This window comes from Erpetoichthys calabaricus, chromosome 10, assembly GCF_900747795.2.
Source record: "Erpetoichthys calabaricus chromosome 10, fErpCal1.3, whole genome shotgun sequence".
In the NCBI taxonomy this organism is placed as follows: Eukaryota; Metazoa; Chordata; class Cladistia; order Polypteriformes; family Polypteridae; genus Erpetoichthys; species Erpetoichthys calabaricus.
Window position 1 is genome coordinate 141,175,188 of NC_041403.2, and position 13,194 is coordinate 141,188,381.

Consider the following 13,194-nt stretch of genomic DNA (forward strand, 5'->3'; position numbering starts at 1 on the left):
CTGAGTTATTGTAAAATTATTAAAAGTATATTTCTTGACTCTCTAACAAATGGAGCACAAGAATATTGAGCAGTATTGCACTGCCTGGAAATTCACAAAAGTTCAATGGAAGTACAAAAAGTTAAAGTGCATCTTTGCAGGGTACTGTTTCATCCAGGGCTCAAGTTTAGCTACCTTTAACTTTAAATTGCCAAAAACGGGATTGCCCTCTATAACAATGCAACAATTCATTCTGTATTGTCAGTTATGGAGTTTCTGGATTCTGAGCACATTCCCACTGCAATATTTGTCAGATCTCAAAAAAATCACAAGTACCAACAACAAGTAAATATAACTGTACTGATATATCTTGCAGAAGAAAATTTCTAAGATTTCTTCTGGGGTGAAAGGATCGATGGAGACAGTGGGTTGCTTCTGAAGAGAGTTATTTTGAAGTAGTTAATGTTATTGTGTTTACAATAAAATTCTTTTAATATTGGTCTAATTCATTTTATGAAAGACTTCTTAATACTTTATATAAATTTCTTTAAATGTTTCATGTACAGTAATTTTATCATATCTGCTTCTCACTACTAGTGTATCTACAAATCAGTTAGTGGATTGGTATACCAACTCACACAATAGTGTATACCATTAAAGACTAGTGACCTCGGGTAAAGACTAGTGGTCTCAGATTAGTTCCATCATTTTGTATCTACGTGTTATAGCAAGGACATCTAATATAACTTGTTCTTGGGCACTTAAATTGACTGTGCTAATGCCCCAATACATTTTTCACACTTTGTTTTATTTCTTGCTTTCTTGTTTGTCTTTTACTGAAAAGGTTGTATCAATCTGTCATTTGCCTATGTTGAAGGAGAAAGCCTACTGATGGCTCTGAAGGATGTAGCCCTTTCTTCCGGCAGGTATGATAAATCAGATGTTCTCCTTCAAGGACTCAAATTGTACAGCACTCTTTATGTTTGTGTTTCTGTGAATTTGTCCTAGTGCCTGTACATCTGCATCCCTGGAGCCATCTTATGTATTACGAGCAATTGGCGCAGATGAGGATCTGGCACACTCATCAATAAGGTAATGTGCTGTTCTGTGTCTTATGTTTTCATTTGCTTCCAATAGCATATATGCCATATATTGTGTAGCTATGTCATTTTTTGCAGCAATGCATTATGACAAAATAATGTTGCCTATTTGTTAGTTGTATGTCTTGGTGCCAATTTTTTTCAAGGGTATGCCGACTAGTTTTGATGAGGTGGGGCCCTGTTACATGTTATATTGAGATTTGTGTGCTGTAGACATCTCAAATGACAATAGTCTACATTATTTATTTTCATTATAGAAATATCTTTTAAAAAATTAAATTGTTTGTTTTTGTTTTGAGCTCTTTAATGAGTGGAGGCTTAGTAACAAGTTCAAAGGTAAAATACAATTGCAAACTTTACACATCACTAGTTGTTATATTATGCTTACATATAAAAATACAGATTTTTTTAATCACAGTAAAACAAAACAGTTCCAAACTGAAGTCAAGTGACAGTAATAGTGCTCACATTACAGTCACTTTCAGGCACTTAAAACTATGAAAAATAAGCCACATTAATTTTTCTTCATATATCATTACAAATAGTGCATTTGAACACTCCATCTTAAATGTTTGATTGTGGATTCTTTTTCAATCTTTGCCATTTCAGTGGCTCACTGGGCTACCTGTGTACAATTGTAGATGTCAGCTATGTAAACTGTTGATTGTGGATTGACCCACATCCTGACAATATAGGAAGTGGCACTCAGGAAGCTTAGACATAAAACAGCTACAGCTGTGGCAGGCTGCTGATGCTCGATATTCACTGCTAATAGTAAAACAGCCGACATACCATTACTAATACTGCTGTTTTACTTTTCAGTTTCTCAATTTTTATAACTTTTTTTTTTGCAATTTTTGTTTGTTTTGTAACTTTCCTTGCTTATCTTTTATTTAAATTAAAGCTACAGTTTAAAGCAGAATAATTTTGCAGGATTTTCAGTGAATTATATCCAAGCTATACTTTTCTTTCTGATTTGAAAGATCGTAGTGAAATGAGCACTCTGCAAAACAGAAAGTTGTAGCCTGTATAGTACATTTGACTTATTGTTTGGCTGATAATTAATCTCCATCCTCCCATATTTTCTCCTGTATAAAGTTTTATTTCTGAATTTTTTTTTTATATTTGAAAATGTGTTCAGTCAGGAAGGCAACTACTGGTATTCAGAAGATATCCATTGGTAGCCATCATTGAGTAGGTGAACTTGGACTGTGTGACCAAGTCAACAGAAAAGGATTTTTATAGTAATTTATAAGGCACTGTAATCAAACTGTGACACCAACATCATTCTCAAGCACTAATAGAATACATGCTAGTAATCTACATGTAGAAAAAGCTTTAAATGTAATACTTAAGGTATATCTTCATTTTGTGAGGCATGGATTCAGCAAGATGCTGGAGATATATATGTATGTATATTATTTTTTCTTCAATTTTTTAAACTGGAGTACATATCAACAAAACCTAATCCATTTAAAAAGTAACTACAATAAAATGTTTCACTGGGTATAGAAATACTGTATATCACCAAACATCTACTGCTACATTTTCTTTACAAATAAGAGACACAAGTACCTCAGTAAAGTTGAAATAAACCTCTTTATTTAACAAGAGTTAGCCAACTGAAAAGTAGCTGTTAAGCGAAATAAACATGGTGTCATTTAAAGATCAACATGAAAAGCTTGGTTAATTTATTATTATTAAATACAAGTGAGATTATATATATTATTAAATATAAATATATATAAAAAACCAGATCTGTTGTGTCATGTAGCAGAAAGCTGCAGCCATAGAGGAAATGATATTGTGAGTATATTTAATCCTATCAGTGTATTTCCTTTTTTCATTTGAGCTTTTTGGTAATGGTTAGGTATTGTTATATCAAAATATATACTTCATGCGTGTTCAAAATTTTAATGTAAATTAAGTCACTAATTCAGTTGTATAATACAGCATGTAACAGGCCGTAAGTACTTTTTTTGTTTGTTTTATTAAAATAACTGTGCTGCTGTGAATATTCTAAAGCAAATGTTATTTTTAATATCCACCACTATAGAATAAAACAAAATGTCTATAACTTAGAGAATTTGGTTTGTGCAAACACAAGTTCAAGTTTATTGTCATGTGTACAGTGTTCAAATTGCAATTAAATTCTCACTTGTAAGTCTCCTCAAAAGAGTGACAATAACAGAATAATAACAATGATACACACACACACAAATGACTTTGAGAAGATTAATGCATTATTTATTAAATAATGTGTAGTGAATGTTAGATCTGAGAAATAAATTCTTGTGCATAATTGTTTGGTGTTTTAGTAAGTCCTAAGTATTTCCTGTCATGCAGACAATTTGGTTTTATGATATTTACATTAGCTCTAATAAAGAACTTAATATATAGTATGTAGGCAACTAATTTAAAATAGTATTGTTTGCAGAATTAGGAAAGAACAACTTTTATAAGCACAGTATCTTTTCAAAAAAATATTAATGTAATTCTTGGAATGCAGTTTACATATTCTAAATTTTCATGTCTTCTAAAGCCTAATTTGAAATTGTTTTTAGCAGACTGATTCATTACATTCACTTATTGCGTATAGGTTTCAATCAATTTAAAAAAAAAAAGAAAAAAAGACATGCCAAATTTAACAGAAAGCAATTGATTTTGAAAGTCACTACATTGTTCAAACTTTTAAAACTTATACAAAATAAAGGTAAATCCAGACCACAGAAATTTGGTTTTAATATGTTCAGTCTTGCTTCCTTGTTGAAGTATCAGTATAATGTTTAAAGCAGCGCCCATCCAATTGCATATATTTATTGGCTCTATCAGTGAGTAAAATAGTCTATGCAAAGTACAAAAAATGTAAAACTTTTTGTAATATATTTAAGCAGAATGCTTAGAGTTAATCTGCTGCTGGTTAGATGTGGAGGATAACTAATATTATTAGACCTGCCAGGATTGCAAGGTTCTGGGAATTAGTGTTATCGTTGCCATTTTAATAGCAGGTTCTAATATTATAGTAAAAGCCAAGTCATAGTTTTTAAAAATCTCTCTCCATGCCATTTGTTTTCCTTGTCATGTAAATCACTCACAGTCCACATTATTATTTTTCCATAGGTTTGGCATTGGTCGCTTCACTACTGAGGAGGAGGTGGACTACACAGTAAAGAAATGTGTGCAGCATGTCAGGAGGTTGAGAGAAATGAGGTGTGTTGAAAGTAAAGCCCTTCACCTTTTTTTTTTGTTCTTTATTTTGCCTTATACAATTTCTTATATTAGGAATTTGTTAGTTTTTGCATACCCCTTGGGGTCAGAGCGCAGGGTCAGCCATCGTACATCACCCCTGGAGCAATTATAAGTTAAGGCCGTTGCTCAAGGGCCCAGCAGAGTAGGATCTCTTTTGGCAGTGACGGGGATTCGAACTGGCAACCTTCAGGATACCTAGAGGGTTACTCATTTTACTGTTTGCAGTTATGCAAGGTCTGAATTTTAGAATCGGCTTTGTGAGTAAAGTGAAAATTTGATATTTTCAGAGGAGACATATTTGCATAGTTCTGGTGTTTTTGTTTTTTTTTAAGTGAATTCTATTAACAAAATTCTGTAAATTAAAGTACTGCACTTGGGTTTCTGACCATTCTTGGTCACATCAACATACTGTATATTAATTCATTGTAAGTTACCATGTATAGGCAGATACACCAGGTAAGTATTTATTCATTTTATAACTCTTCATTAACAAACTGATTACACTTTAATATGATTCTGCCTGTTCTTTGACTAAAAGGTTGTGTGTTTGTGGGAATCTGGATCTGGCAGTGCTTCCCTGATAGCTGGGTTACTTGTATTATGCATCTGTGTGGTAAAGTACATTTTGTCATTGGAAATATTAGCATTATCATAATTGAGTCCAGATGTGCCAGAGATTTCTTATTTACAGTATATTCTGTGGGGTCAGATTTGAGATAACTGTCAAAGAAACATTTTGTAGACTAATTTGATTACCAGTGCTTGTTTCAACTAAGTTGTCTGATTTTTTTTTTTTTTTGTCTCTTTACAGTCCTTTATGGGAAATGGTCCAAGAGGGAATTGATTTGAAGAGCATTAAGTGGACTCAGCACTGAAAAGAAAGAAATGTATTCAACTTAGAAGATATACTTCACTGCTAAATTTCTGAAATACCACCTCCTTTGCTATAGGCATCTATGTTGTTGGGCTCATTTCAGTCCTGCACACACACATCTATTGCTTGAGTGGGAGTTAGTTCTCGTTTGGCTTGTGGGACTGTTGTCTTTTACTAATATTTGAGACGTATAGTTTGACAACTGAACTTTTACAGTCCAAGGTTTCATGCACTACCCTGTTATGTCAAAGGTTTTAAAAAGAAAGTCAGAAATTGTACATGTAACTGATAATATGAATTTGGACCAGTTTTTAGGAAATGTTCTCATACTTGTAGATGTTATTGAAGAAATAATACAAATACATATTTTTCGTTGTATGCCATACTTCATAAAGGGTGTGGACTGTGTTTGCTTTATTCTTTAGAGCTGTGGGAGTCATTCATACAGTATATTGCTTCTCATTTATCTTAAACATATGCAATAATGTTTGTGTGGCCTTCTGTTATAAAATGTGTATCTGACCATTAGTATCTGTAAATTTGTTCTTTTATAATGACCGAATAAATGTGATGCTTGCTTTGCCTTTTTCTTTTTTCTAAAATGCTGAGCAGCACATATTGTGCCTACCTGTACATGGATCTCTAAGGAAGTCAAGTCAAAGTGAACTTTATTGTCATCTCAACCATATACAAGTATACAGATAGACAAAATTGCATAGCTCAGGGTCCACAGTGTAATAACATGAAGTGCAAATAAAAAATTATAATTAGAAGTAAAATTTTAAAATTAAGATTTAAAATTAAAACACAAACAAGACAAGACAAAGAAGTAGCAGCAATATTGAGGTGTAGTAAGCAATATGAACATTGCTGCAATGTATGGTAAAAATCTCGGTACATAAATATAGTCAATAAATATGTAATATAAATAATAATTTCTTATTATCGGTGTATGATAATAATTGTTTAAGACATGTAAACAATGACAGGTCAGAATGTTTCACAGCAGAAGGATATCACTTAAAGGTCAGTATGAGATTTTCAATTCTTTTTTTACATGCACACTCGTCTTTGCAGGAAACTGGGTTGCATGCATAAAAGTTCTGTTGTTAGAGGGGCAGTGTAGAAGATCCCAGGGGGCAGCCTGGTGTTAAGGAATCTGACAGCTTGGGGGCAAAAACTATCCTGCAGCCTTGCAGATCTGGCTCTGATGCTGCAGTATCTTCTCTTGGATGGCAGAAGTGTGAAAAGTCCATGTGAGGGGCGTAAGGGGTCCTGCACATGGCTGCAGGCCTTGTGGACACTGCGTTTGTAAAATATGTCCTGTAGTGAAGGGAGAGGCACCCTAATAATGTTCTCTGCTGTTTTCACTATCCTTTGCAGGTGCTTGCGGTCGGATATGTTGCAGTTGCCATACCAGACAGTGATGCAGCTGGTCAGAACACACTCAAATGGTGCCTCTGTAGAACATGGTGAGGATGGAAGACGGAAGACTTGCTCGCTTCAGCCGCCTCAGGAGTGTACTCTCTGCTGGGCTTTCTTGATTAGTGATGAGGTGTTATGCGTCCACGTAAGTTCCTCAGTTATGTGCACACCAAGGAACTTGGTACTCCTGTCTCCACATCTAAACTGTTGATGCTGAGTGGGATGTGGGCAGGATGTAATTTTCTGCAGTCCACAATTATCTCTTTTGTCTTGTCGACATTGAGAGATAGATTGTTGTCTTCACACCATGCGGACAGCCGTTCCACCTCATCTCTGTATGCTGTATTCTGACTTTCTTCTGAAGGAAATCCACATAACATTGTAAAGCTAACCTTTACCAAAGGTGTTAAAAGGCACACTCTTTGTTGCAACATGGTGGACATCAATATTGTGGAAGAAAATTAAGCTACAATATTTAGTTTAACAAAAAAGGTCTTAATTAGCATTAATGCTGATCCAGACCTTTACCATTAAAGTTCTGAATACCCAATTAACCGAGTGTACACTCAATATAGCTTGAAAATTGCCCAACCCCTTCTCTTAATTGTATTGTAAATTAATCCCAAACTACTTTGTTCATATCACACAAGAGTAAGGTCATGTCTAGTGCCTTTTTGGTAACTCTTAACAAACATTAGCTTTATTGCTTACAGTGATGATTAATAGTCTTATCAGTAACGTCCTATCTTCAAAGTCCAAGATACTCCAGTAACAAAAACAGAACACAAGTTACGTCAATGTCACATAACACTAATGGAAATAACAGCAGTGGAAATATTTAATGGGTATGATGAACTTTCCAGCCTGTGTAGTAAAATTTCACGGTCAATGGTATCCTTCAATGCTGTCCTTAAATCTAACAACATACTTAATGTGGAATTTCCATTCATCAGAGCGTATTAGAATGATGTTTACAACTTGTTAGTGCCATGTCTGTACTGTGAACAATGTAGAAACCAGACTGCTTTCTCAAATAAATTATGATGTGTAAGGTGAGACTGAAGATAAGTGGCAACTACCTTTTCAAGCCGTTTAGAGACAAAGTAAATTTTAAATGGGTCTATATTTATTAAGCATATGTGGGTCTAATGCTGATTTTTTAAGCAATTGTCCTGTAACTGACGAATTTAGTGTGTGCTCCAGTCAGGAATGAACTATTCATAATTCTAAGAATGGGTGCTGCCAAAATACTGTAAATAGTAATAACTCCCTATATTGGGCATGCAGTGGAGGCGCAGCTATAGACCTAATGGTATGTACAGAGGTGCATGGACATCACTACAGCTATGTTTGTATTAAAAATATATGGCAACCTCTACACTAAAAGTGATCTCAGGAAATGGTTTAAAGCCACTTGTGTGTTAGAGGCTAATTTAAAAAAACTGTGGTTGGTTCAGCCTGGGGAATGGTCAGAAAATTAGAGCAAAAACAGAAGGGGGGTGGGGGGGGGTTAAATGTAAGTGGTACTCAATGATGATTGTGCATGTGCTGTGAATCACAGCAGGTGTACACGAAGTTAAGACAATGAGATGTATTTCCAAAGTCAGAACAAAATAGCAAGAGCGGAGCTCCGCTTCAGTATTAGGATAATTCCTCGTGGAGGCATAATAAGTGCCAGATGGGATCCTGTGGCACATCCAGCAAGTACTATGGAACTCAAGTCTTTCAGGAGGATTACTGATCATGGCTGTTTGCTCCAGCCTGCAGTTGGCATTCAAAATATCCCAGACATCTGTAGCGGTAGGTCCTGAGCTTGTAATGGTGCTACTAGGCATCCTTGCCAGTAATCATGTATGTCAGGCATAACCCTTTTGAAAAATGGCACAAGGAAGACTTACCATGAAAGATAATGACTGCTGACAGGACCTCCCCAGTTACTGTTGCCACACTCATTTACATTTACATTTACATTTACATTTACATCATTTAGCAGACGCTCTTATCCAGAGCGACTCACAACAGTATTTGTTAGTTTTTTTTTGGGGTTTTTTTTCGCATACCCCTTGGGGTCAGAGTGCAGGGTCAGCCATTGTACAGCGCCCCTGGAGCAATTACAGGTTAAGGGCCTTGCTCAAGGGCCCAGCAGAGTAGGATCTCTCTTTTGGCAGTGACGGGGATTCGAACCAGCAACCTTCGGGATACCAGTGCAGATCCTTAGCCTCAGAGTTGCCATTAAACAACCAACCAGCTAGCACTGGAGGCCATTATGGAAATGTACCCATCCCCTGAATGTGTGGCCTGAGAACATTACTTGCATTACCTCCTTGCATTTATCACCTACTTGTACAATGTGTTGATCATCAGTCTGAAAGGAAAACAGAATCTGCTAAAGATGACCTAATGAAGTTGACGTTGCTGAAACCTGATACCAGTCTTGATGAATGTGATAATTGTGTTTGGTTAAAGAAAAGAAACTCACTATTTCAAATTGCTCATTTATGTTCCACTGTTTTACCCAACAATCAAATGAGGGCACCATATACCTGTAAATGGTTGACTATGTTTAATGTCATGCTGCACGATACACCATTCCTTCCATAGTGTTATTCTTTTGGGCTTCCTGCAAGTATTGTTGCCAACATCTGTCACATTGTCAAATCACTGTGACCAGTAAACAGAGAGGATGATTTAGTGCTTACCATTTCGCCATAGCAAACGTGTTAACTTATTCACTGCTGTATCAGAATGAAGTAACTGTTAACTGCAGTTATCACTTTTTAACAATGATTACTATATGTGGCTTCTGTTGGCAGCCATGACCATACATACTGTGCAAACCTAATTTTTTTTCTTAGTGGTAAGTACTGATCTGGGATGCCAGCTTTTATGCTTCTGGGAGGAACTATGCCTTTGCCATACACATTAGACTAGCCGAAGTACCCATTGCTGCCAAAGTATATTTGTCAAATGGGTTAAGGAAAAAAAGCAAATGTTCATGAGGTTTTTAAATGGTGATCTTGTTGTTATTGCTAGCTGTCCCATCCATTATCTATCTCTATCACTGCTCTCATAAATCAAGAATTTGTTCATTTTGGGTCTGATTGGATTCCAGAATTTCAGTACCTCCTTGCTGGGTGGTCACTATGAGCACTGTCATGTCTGATTTGTCCTCTTAGTTCAAGGAGGACAGTTTGTAGTGCTTAAATTATGAGGAAAAAACAACAAAGCAGGCATTAAACAACAACTTTTTGATTTCCCTTTGTGTTGCACTGCATTTCCACTCTTGATCAAGCCTGACCCAACATCATCCTGCAAAAGCACAAAATACTCCTTTTTATATTACAGTAGATAGAAGCAGGACAGGGCAGTGCCCAGGTAAGTTATGTAAAGCTCTGGTCATTTTGTCTTCTAGTCTGGCTTCAGTCACTGCTGATGTTTCACTTGCTCTGAGCCATCAGGTGGCACTGGTTTGCAAAAAAGTAGCACACACACAAACACACAGGAATCACTAGGCCAAAATGTTGTGTTTCAAAGTAGTTAATCTTATCCACATGGTTCTAGAGAGGAACTATGTCAAATTTGGCCCAAATTAGTCAAAGGGTTTAGGATTCTATAAGGAACAGACAGACATTCTATGAAATGTATCTTCTTCTTCTTTCGGCTGCTCCCGTTAGGGGTTAACACAGTAGATCATCTTCTTCCATCTCTTCCTGTCCTCTGCATCTTGCTCTGTTATACCCATCACCTGCATGTCCTCTCTCACCACATCCATAAACCTTCTCTTAGGCCTTCCTCTTTTCCTCTTCCCTGACAGCTCTATCCTTAGCATCCTTCTCCCAATATACCCAGCATCTCTCCTCTGCAAATGTCCAAACCAACGCAGTCTCGCCTCTGACTTTGTCTCCTAACCGTCCAACTTGAGCTGACCCTCTAATGTCCTCATTTCTAATCCTGTCCATCCTCCTCACACCCAGTGCAAATCTTAGCATCTTTAACTCTGCTACCTCCACCTCCGTCTCCTGCTTTCTGGTTAGTGCCACCGTCTCCAACCCATATAACATAGCTGGTCTTACTACCGTCCTGTAGACCTTTCCTTTCACTCTTGCTGATACCCATCTGTCACAAATTACTGTTTATACAGTAGATTGTAAATAAAATGCAATATTTCTTAGCTCGGCTGTTACATTTGTAATTTAATTCAGGAAAGTTTGCTGAGTGTAGCTGGATGATGAATCTGGTTGTCTTGTGAATCTTTTTCTTGTGTACATTCATTACTGGACTGCAATAGTCTTTTCTTTGGTTTATGTATCAGGTCAGGTCAGGTTGGGGAGCATGCACTGGTACAGTGTGTTGCCGCACCTGCCACATGACAAAACAGCTCGGGATCCTGGTTGGCAACCCCACCCAGGAAATGACTGTCTACCCATCAATGCCAGGTGCGATGTGGATGTCCACTTGACCTGGTCCAGCCGCTGCTCCATATGGCCATAGTGCCGCAACTGACGCTCTCTCACAATGCAGGTAATGTGCCTCATTTGAGACTCCGTAAGCAGCCACTCATTTGACACAAAGTCAAACCAGAGGTACCCAAAGATTCTCTGAAGAGGCACAGTACCGAATGATTCCACTCTTCATCTCAGGTCACTGGATAGCGTCCATGTCTCGCAACCATATAGTAAAACAGGAAGCAGCAGAACTCTAAAGACTTGGACATTTGTCCATTTGCATAGATATCGGGAGCGCCACACACCCCTTTCCAGCGATCTCATGACCCCCCGCTCCCAATCCGTCTACTGACTTCATGGGAAGAGTCACCGGAGACATGAATGTCACTGCCAAGGTAAGTAAACCTCTTGACAAGGTCAACACTCTCTCCGCAAACAGACACACTGCTGATGGCTGTGCCCAAGAGGTCATTACTGTAAAGGCCTGGATCTTGGTTTTTATCCAGGACAATCGCAAGCCCAGACACTCAGACTCCTAGCTAAGTCTCTCAAGAGTCCCAATCAGAGCCTTCATGGACTCCTCAAATATCACAGCATCATTGGCAAAGCCAAGATCAGTTAATCTTTCTTCACCAACAGATGCCCCAAAGCCGCTGGACCCCACGACCTTGCCCAACACCCAGTCCATGCAAACATTAAACAGAGGAGGAGTAAGAGCACACCATGATGAACCCCATAATCAACAGGGAAGAACACAGAGGTTCTGCCTCCACTCTGCACAGCACACACAGTACCAGTGAACAGGCTGGCCATGACATCCACCAACTTTAGGGAGATCCCACAAAGTCTCGGGATGTCCCACAGGGCTGCTCAATCAACTGAGTCAAATGCTTTACAAAAATCGACAAAGTGTACAAAGAATCTCTGCCCTATTTGCATTTGCATCCATCAGAACCTTCAGTGTCAGGACAGAGTCGATGGTAAACATCTTAGGCGTAAAACCAGACTGCTCTGGTTGCTGGTAGGTGAGCAAGTGATCACAGATCCTACTGAGGATGACCCAAGCAAGGACCTTACCAGGCACATAGAGCAGTGTTATCCCCCCGTATTTCCAGAGAGGGATGACGGGTCCCATTTTCCAGTCAATTGGGATGACAGGAGGAGAGCCTTACCACTAGTCTGGAGATGTTCACCTCTGATACCACAGATCCCTGAAGCACTTCCCTTCCCTCAGCTGGTTCATCACCTGTGCAATCTCAGTGAGACTGATTCACAGCTAATTGGAAGATCAGCCTCAAGAACTGTGGACCCAGAGATGCCCAGCATCCTAGCCGTAGGATCAGCTTTAAACAGCTGCTCAAAGTAGCCAGCCCAGTAGCGACATCCATAAGGGCCATTCCATCACCTGACTGCGACTCTCAGAGGAGCAGATATGGATGTGTGTAATGTTTCAATTCCTCTGTAAGCATGATGTGGGACACTAGACCATAGATGGTGTGTCACTTATTGAAAGATTCCTCTAACATACACCTCCTTATTTGCCCTCAGAGTCCTTGCAGCCATCCTTTTAAGGTCCCTGTATAGACAGGAGGTGCCATCAACTGTGACTCCTCTTGATAATATTCAAGGTGCCCTGCGAGATGAAACACCTCCTTCTGGGAACACCGGCAACACCAACTCAACCCTCAGCAACCTTCAGAGTCTTGTCACTGAAGTTCTCCCACATAGTGCAAACTCATTAGAAACATCCTGTGTGCAGGTTTATTTATGCATTATCTATATATGCCAGGAGGACAGAGGGTATGTCAAACATGACTGATGACCTGGTTACATACTGAAACATTGGGGTGTGTAGCTGCCAGGAAGCATCTGGGTTCTAAAAGGGAATAAATGCCAGCTTGGCATTCTTTATTCACTGTCTCCAGTCTCACTCACATCTGTCACTTGAACACACCTCTTGTCTTTTTTCCATCTGCGAAACATTAATCAGGTTGCTAAGCAACAGTAATTACTTTGGTACGAACATAAACTTTCTCAGAAGTCATTACAGCTTACAGTATGTATATGCGGTAAGCTGTAATAATCACTGCCTTGTCACTCTGTTATTGCTTCTGGTGAACTT

The 13,194-nt window shown here is 38.2% G+C and overlaps 1 protein-coding gene across 1 annotated transcript in view; it reads left to right on the forward strand.

The window, feature by feature from the left end:
- nfs1 (NFS1 cysteine desulfurase) overlaps positions 1-5,782 on the forward strand; it is a 28,114-nt gene extending 22,332 nt beyond the window's left edge. Inside the window, exons 10-13 of the mRNA XM_028812001.2 lie at positions 824-905; positions 988-1,071; positions 4,200-4,289; positions 5,140-5,782. Of these exons, the coding sequence (XP_028667834.1) occupies positions 824-905; positions 988-1,071; positions 4,200-4,289; positions 5,140-5,203 (320 nt within the window). The 3' untranslated portion in view covers positions 5,204-5,782. The remainder of the gene's footprint in view (positions 1-823; positions 906-987; positions 1,072-4,199; positions 4,290-5,139) is intronic.
- Positions 5,783-13,194: the final 7,412 nt, after the last annotated feature.